At 52.1% G+C, this 7,500-nt stretch overlaps 2 protein-coding genes across 2 annotated transcripts in view; one reads left to right on the top strand and one right to left on the bottom strand.

The window, feature by feature from the left end:
• LOC143026381 (regucalcin-like) overlaps window positions 1–7,500 on the top strand; it is a 29,742-nt gene that overhangs the window by 20,655 nt on the left and 1,587 nt on the right. The window contains exons 5-7 of the mRNA XM_076186652.1: window positions 5,578–5,696; window positions 6,937–7,115; window positions 7,335–7,500. The exon at window positions 7,335–7,500 is cut by the window's right edge and continues 1,587 nt beyond it. Of these exons, the coding sequence (XP_076042767.1) occupies window positions 5,578–5,696; window positions 6,937–7,115; window positions 7,335–7,443 (407 nt within the window). The 3' untranslated portion in view covers window positions 7,444–7,500. The remainder of the gene's footprint in view (window positions 1–5,577; window positions 5,697–6,936; window positions 7,116–7,334) is intronic.
• LOC143026380 (uncharacterized) lies at window positions 2,108–4,092 on the bottom strand. Its single transcript, XM_076186651.1, has 2 exons — window positions 2,649–4,092; window positions 2,108–2,405 (listed from the first exon to the last, which is right to left on the bottom strand). Exons 1-2 carry the CDS (start codon window positions 3,356–3,358, stop codon window positions 2,114–2,116), a joined length of 1,002 nt encoding a protein of 333 aa, XP_076042766.1. The 5' UTR covers window positions 3,359–4,092; the 3' UTR covers window positions 2,108–2,113.

Genomic DNA, 7,500 nt, shown 5'->3' with positions numbered 1-7,500 from the left:
GAACTGAGTTATATAACGTGAACACATACTGTGCAGGATGGCGAGCCTAGAGTAAAACTGGGCGAAGAATCCAGAGTACTCAAGGCTCCCTAAATGAGTCCCTGGAATTAGCATTAACCCCTTCCATACGGTGCCGCCTACGTAGGCGTCATGAGGAGCAAGTGGATTCGCGACGCTGCCATATCGGCGTCTTGATTATATTTATTGTAGTCGCCCCTGTGTTTTTACATTCTCTCAAATGTGCCCTGAATCCCATTCTCTGTGGTTTTCAAAATTCGCGGGTGAAAGAGAGAACGATCGATATAAGCGGTGACTATATTTTATGATGCGAGTATTATTACAACACGTCGTACGGCTGGCATTGGCTGCTGCCCGCGAGATTTAAGTTCCGTACTGAAGTGGAAATTGAGTCATGGACCAACAAGTGGTGGTGTCTCCAAACTCATGGGCATTAGTAGGCTTTATCTAGATTCTTTGCACTCGACAATATCACAATGGAACTGTATAAAAACACAGGAACTGTAAAAGCTCATGAAAAATCCTTACGTCTTGCTCTTACTGTGGTCAGAAATACTTCTTTGTCGCGGCTAGTGCCGCTTAAATTGTTTTTATCGGCTTAAGAAACCTGCACAGCGAAGCTATAGCGGTAATCCCCTACCACACTCCTGGCCAAATGGCCACTTCCGGAAGGGAGTGTGTGGTTGGACATTCCGCATAAATCATCGGAAATTTAAAATTCCCGGCTCTGTGCAGGTGGCGCAAGCGTCTACAACCCCACCTCCCCCTCCCTATCCCCTCCCTTCTTACTCGGCTGCACGGATTGAGCCGTCACTTCAATGAGAAATGAAGGCTTCGCCTGTGGGAGGAGGGAGGGACCCTAAATCTGTGCAGGTTTCTTAAGCCGATAAAAACAATTTAAGCGGCACTAGCCGCGACAAAGAAGTATTATCGGCTGAGAAGAAACCTGCACAGCGAAGCTAAGCATGAGACGAGGATAGGTGGGAGGAGAAGGTGAAGCCCAAATTGTAGTCGAGGACAGGGCTCAAGCCGTTATTACGCGTGTCTCGTATGGGAGACTATTCATCTTATCATTCAGTAGAGGGGAGACAAAAAGCATCAAGTACTTATATCGATATCAATATCAATATATATATATATTCATTTGTTTATTTTTATAAAAATAATATTGTACAATTTACATAGTGCATAAATTCTATGTAGAATATTGTATCTTGCTCAGCGGTTCCTGGGCCTTCCCCTACCCCTCGGTCGCCCTTTGCCCCCCTTCTTTTGCGAAGAGAGGGGTGGAGCCGTTCCCATGGCGACACATGGGACAGGGGTGATCGAGTGGTAGAGATACCGTGTCTTGAAGGAAGTTGCTGATGCCCAGCCCCCGAGGTCCTGCACCCGTTCCACAGAGTGGGTGCGGAGAAATGCCAGCGATGCCGCGAGGCCTCTGATGTTGTGGGCGTGGGGGGCATGGCCCGGGTCGGCCTTCTCTATAATGCGGCAAAGTAGACGCGCCAGGGACCTCGGGGTTAGGGGGTTCCGAGATTTCGAATTGTAGAAGAGATGATCCTCGGACACCCCTTCCGTGCGTTCCACGTAGTCTTTAAACGCACGGACCGGGCACAGCGGGTGTGGGTTTCCTTCCTCCAGGAAGGATGGTATTCTGATAGGGCCAATCATGTCGTCCGCCTGCTCATCCTTGGCTAGGAATGTAGGTGATGGAGCGAGAGTTAGGGCAGAGCAGTCCTCCTCCAGGTTGGAGAAGGACTGGTGGCGGGTGATCGCCGCCAGCTGTGACGCCCTGTAACCCGTAGCCAGGGCGAGCAGAAAGACGGCACGTTGAAGGAAGTGTTCCCCCTCCATGATGGTCCCTTCGAACGTCAGGTACTGCAGAACACGATGCAAGGACCAGGCTAGGACCGGCTGACATCTCGGCTCTCTCGAGGCGCGGATCCCCTTCATTAGAAGGTTTCGCTCCCTTTGTGGCACTCTGATGTTCATGCCGAAGCAGAGTGGATCAGCGAGGGCTGCGGAGTGAGCCGAGATCGTCGCCGGTGCCCTGTTGGTGGTGTCAGCTAGCCAAGACAGGAGGTCCAGAACTGTGCTAGCGGAGATGGTCACTATCGCGTGTCTCCGAAGGTTGGGAGGGTTGTTGGATCTGGATGACGGTCGGGACCGTAGCGAAGACGCGGTCTGTCGCTTCCTGGTCGAACAGACCACGGGAAAGGGGAGCTGCTCTCACCACGCCCCGGCGAGCTATCTCCGGGGCCGACCGCGTTGCAGACTGACGAGCTGCTAAACGAGCCGCGGTGAAGGCCCTCGCTGCTGGGGGTAGGGCTGATGACGCCATGTTGGCTGTACCCTCTGCCACGGTAGAGAGTGCCGCCAGGGTGTGTCTGCATACAGAAAACACGCGAATCAAATTAGTAGGGCGAGAAGGATCCCGATCCCCGGAGGGTGTAATAAAGTCACATCGCTCAATTGTAGAACGTATAACATATGCGAGGCCGAGGTCGTTTCCGAACGACCTCGTCCTCGGGCGCTAGTCAAGAGGCTCCGTCCTGGGTGAAGACGCTACCTGAGCGTCTCTCGCCAGGACAGGTCTGGACCCTCTGTATAGATTGAAATATCCCACTCACCTCAATTCTTCCCGCGGGAAGTCCTCAAAGCTCGTGGCGAGCGTCGTCAGCCAGTTCCTCATCATCGCGATTGCCGTGACGGTCGAGATGGTAGAGGCAAGGTCTTGTCTGGTCGAGGCCTCCGTCGTCAGCAACTTAGCCTCCGGTTCACTAAGTTGATGGGGGAGGGCGGGGTCCCTGCCCGAGTGCCATAAGCAATCGCGCAGGCCCTCCGGCGCGAAGGGTGGTGGCAGGAAGACGGGGAATGATGAAGGGATATGCCGTCGAGGAGGAACCGTCTTGGGTTGGTCTTGGGCCCGCTCGAAGAGAGCAGGGATGTCTAAGGCCTTCTCCCCTTTCTCCTGCGGGAACCAGGCGTTTGGGGAGAGTGCTACCGCCGGCGAGTCCCCCGACCTGTCGACAAACATATGCCCATCAGGGTTTAAACGAGGGTTCTCCAGGAGAGCACCTAATGCGTCCAGAGTGTTAGAGGTGGAAATCCTGGAGGGCGTGGAGGCCGGGGCGGAGAGGGGTCGAATCTTATATAGAACCTTAGCCCCCTCCTCGTCGTTGGCCCACTTTAGGATAACGTCATCTCTCCTCCTCCAGCCCTCCGGTAGCGAGTAGTCGGGAGACCAGGCCACTAGCTTGTGGCCTTCTCCAAACGAGTACTCCCAGGACCGGGGAAGGTCACACCATGAGAAGGGGCGGAACTCAAAAGAGTCCGTCATGGTAGGAGGATAAGGTAAAGAAGAACTGTAGTGGTCCTCCACCCCGTCCAACCCGACGGACGTCTGATTGGGGGGTTCCTCCTGAGAGGGGCCTTCTAGTCCTATACCTGTCGCCGGCACGGAGGGGCGGAGGGAAGGACCAGGAGGTTGCTCTGGAGAGGGGTGCGTTATGATTTGCGCGGCCTGAAAGGCCGGATAATGTGATAGGGCCGATTCAAGGACGGGGCCTATCAGGGACGGAAGGAGGGCAGCCACTTGGGCAGCCAGAGTTCCCTCTCCCCTCGTTTCGTCCTCCGGCTCCCTGCCCTTGTGGGATTGACGACGAGGAAAAGGAGAGCGAGGAAGGGAGGGTGAGTTGGGGGGAGAGGCTGTGGAGGGTGGGGACAAGCTGAGCGTCCTGGACCTCGGTGAGGCAGACCTCTTTTTCGAGCGAGATTTCCTGCCGGGTTCACGCGAGTGAACTAGGGAGGAAGACGAGTTCGTGGGGGTGCTTGACAAAGCAAGCCGTAAGGGTTTTAAGGACCCTTGATGGTCGGATGTATGGGGCTGCCGAGAGGCCTGAGGACGCTCGGGGACGCCATACTCCGCAACATCAGACTCGTCCCCTTGTACTCCGAGAGGCCCAGGTTGTGCACCAACGGAAGTCTCGGAGACATAGGGAGACGGATGGCGAGGGCGAACGAGGCCCAATTCCACGCCTAACGCCGGATCCGCCCACACTAGGGGGGGGGTCGTCAGCGGATTTCAATTTCCGAGCTCTGCGCCATGCCTCCCGAAGGAGTTCGAGGGCAGCTAGCTTGGAACGGGTTTTGGGAGGAGCAGCACGAATCTCCTCAACCCGCGCTTTGCACACAACGCCAGCTTGTGAGAAACAAGGGGTATGGCGGGAGCAGAGGTCGTGGGGGTGCTTGACAAAGCAAGCCGTAAGGGTTTTAAGGACCCTTGATGGTCGGATGTATGGGGCTGCCGAGAGGCCTGAGGACGCTCGGGGACACCATACTCCGCAACATCAGACTCGTCCCCTTGTACTCCGAGAGGCCCAGGTTGTGCACCAACGGAAGTCTCGGAGACATAGGGAGACGGATGGCGAGGGCGAACGAGGCCCAATTCCACGCCTAACGCCGGATCCGCCCACACTAGGGGGGGGTCGTCAGCGGATTTCAATTTCCGAGCTCTGCGCCATGCCTCCCGAAGGAGTTCGAGGGCAGCTAGCTTGGAACGGGTTTTGGGAGGAGCAGCACGAATCTCCTCAACCCGCGCTTTGCACACAACGCCAGCTTGTGAGAAACAAGGGGTATGGCGGGAGCAGAGGTCGTGGTGGCCGTCTGACGAGATCCTGGCTGTGCAGCCGGATTCCACACACAAGCGTTTGGTCTGAAAATAGAATAATGGTAATCATAGACGGGGTGTCCCAAAGGTGTCTGGACACAACACCGAAGGGGAAAAACTGCAGGAGAACAGGTAGTGCTCCCTACGAGAACACGAGCACGAGCAGGAACCAGACTTACCTGCATGAAAAGAAGGTGGGTTGTTGAGTGACCGACTCGTCTGGTTCCGCGATGCTAAGTGACGGCTCAATCCGTGCAGCCGAGTAAGAAGGGAGGGGATAGGGAGGGGGAGGTGGGGTTGTAGACGCTTGCGCCACCTGCACAGAGCCGGGAATTTTAAATTTCCGATGATTTATGCGGAATGTCCAACCACACACTCCCTTCCGGAAGTGGCCATTTGGCCAGGAGTGTGGTAGGGGATTACCGCTATAGCTTCGCTGTGCAGGTTTCTTCTCAGCCGATAAATACTAGTTTCAAAAGCTAGAATTTGGTCACAGGAAGACTTGGGCATGATCAAGCAGAATTAATCTTCCTAGCTGTGACCTAGTGTAAAATCATTTGACGTAAAACATCTTTAAAGTGCTAAACTACAGAAATTTGTCTCTTTTGGGGGACACAGTCAACATTTTGGAATCAGGTTGTCGTTAGAGCCTAGCTAAAAAAACAAATCTAACAATAATATAAATAGATTTACTTATTCTGATCTCTAAACTTCTTTAACTTGCACTTTGACCTCTCTATAACATATGTGGTCGTACACAACTCGAAGCGCAAAATTTAATCCACACAAGGAAGGTTACCATATTTTTTCCTAACAGAAAACTTAATGAACTAATAAAACTCATCCATTTAAAGTAAAAACCATTGATGCATATTTCCTTCTGTCTACAGGTGCTCGCAGAACGGTTTTCAACTACTCAGAACAAGGCTGGGGTCCAAGAATATTCCCGGACGGCATGACTATCGACACAAAGGGAAACCTTTGGGTTGCATCCTACGGTGCCAGCAAGGTAAGGAAGGAAGGAGGGGCATAGGAACCTGAAGGTGGGGAAGGACAGCGAGAAGATCAAGAGAAAGGGTGATAGTAGAATAAGAAGAAAATAGACAGTCCACACTTACTTGGAAAAAAAAAAATAGATACATAACAATAACTAAAAATACAAAGAAGGAAAAATCACAGTAGATGGAAATGCGTAGAGGATAAGTCGTGGAAAATGGCAATTGTAAATATGTTAACCCCCTTTCGATCCTTTGCATCTCGTTCACTTTTATCAATAGATAAACTAGTAGGCCGATTCCATATTCCCACTCTCGGTGTGTGTGTGTGTGTGTGTGTGTGTGTGTGTGTGTGTGTGTGTGTGTGTGTGTGTGTGTGTGTGTGTGTGTGTGTGTGTGTTCACCTTGGTCTTTGGATCACATGCTGAACCCGTGATCGACAGCTATTTCCCTCCCAGAAGAGAGCTCAGAGCTCGTATGACCGATCTATGGGTAATGTGACCTTACACGCACACACACATCCAACTCCCCGCCCACGAGAGTTGGAGTAACGACTCGATGCGCAGCGATACTGAAATAATTTCAGCCCTGGGCAGGATTCGAACCCTGGCCGCCGTAGTGACAATCAGGGACTCTATCAACCGCGCCACCGAGAGAAAGTGTGTGTGTGTGTGTGTGTGTGTGTGTGTGTGTGTGTGTGTGTGTGTGTGTGTGTGTGTGTGTGTGTGTGTGTGTGTGTGTGTGTGTGTGTGTGTGTGTGTGTGCGTGTGTGTGTGTGTGTGTGTGTGTGTGTGTGTGTGTGTGTGTGTGTGTGTGATTCACCTTGGTCTTTGGATCACATGCTGAACTCGTGATCGACAGCTATTTCCCTCCCAGAAGAGAGCTCAGAGCTCGTATGAGCGATCTATGGTTAATGCTGTGACCTTACACGCACACGCACACCCAACTCCCCGCCCACGAGAGTTGGAGTAACGACTCGAAACGCAGTGATACTGAAATTATTTCAGCCCTGGGCAGGATTCGAACCCGGACCGCTGTAGTGATAGACGGAGACTACCAACCGCGCCACCGAGTCGTGTGTGTGTGTGTGTGTGTGTGTGTGTGTGTGTGTGTGTGTGTGTGTGTGTGTGTGTGTGTGTGTGTGTGTGTGTGTGTGTGTGTGTGTGTGTGTGTGTGTGTGTGTGTGTGTGTGTGTGTGTGTGTGTGTGTGTGTGTGTTTCTTTTATTTTACAGTGTCCATTTGCTTCTTGAAAGGTTCACTGCATCAACCCCGTCACGGGACAGCTGGAAGGCTTTATTGAAGTCCCCTGCTCCAATGTCACTTCTGTAAATTGGGGTGGCAAAGACCTGGGTCAGCTCTACATTACCACAACAAAGAAGGGTCTCAACGAAGTGCAGAAGATGGAGCAGCCCCTGGCTGGCTGTGTCTTCAGGTTTGTCATTGTGCATGACTTTAACGTGTGTAGGAACAGACATTGTGACTGGTTAATATGAAATCATACCTCTGCTGTTCCTGACGGATTATAACTTTTTATCTCATTGTTCCTCCTATTTCTCCTCAAGAAATTATAAAATAACTTGCCAGTATGGCTAATGAATATGAGGCCCTACGTTGTTCATCAGGTACTAAGTTAAGTTTTCCTTATCTACAGGGTGTCAGGTTTAGGGGTGCGAGGCATGAAAGCAATTCCTTGTACAGTGAACCTCCTGGGTGACACGGGCAGCAGCCATGGTCCTAAAACGACTACAATCAACCAGTAGGAGCAGTAACAACAATTACCAGTAAACAGGTGAAATTTAGGTAACATAATTCATCAG

The sequence above is a fragment of the Oratosquilla oratoria genome, chromosome 6 (genome assembly GCF_046742065.1).
Source record: "Oratosquilla oratoria isolate Oo_2021 chromosome 6, ASM4674206v1, whole genome shotgun sequence".
NCBI classification, from domain to species: domain Eukaryota; kingdom Metazoa; phylum Arthropoda; class Malacostraca; order Stomatopoda; family Squillidae; genus Oratosquilla; species Oratosquilla oratoria.
Note: the sequence above shows the minus strand (reverse complement) of the source record. Positions and strands in the feature narration are given on the sequence as shown.

Coding starts and splice junctions, on each gene's coding strand:
- LOC143026380 (XM_076186651.1), bottom strand. CDS start 3,358: ATGACGGACTCTTTTGAGTTCCGCCCCTTCTCATGGTGTGACCTTCCC. Junction 2,406..2,648: donor TTCCCGCGGGAAGAATTGAG/GTGAGTGGGATA, acceptor TTCTGTATGCAG/ACACACCCTGGCGGCACTCT.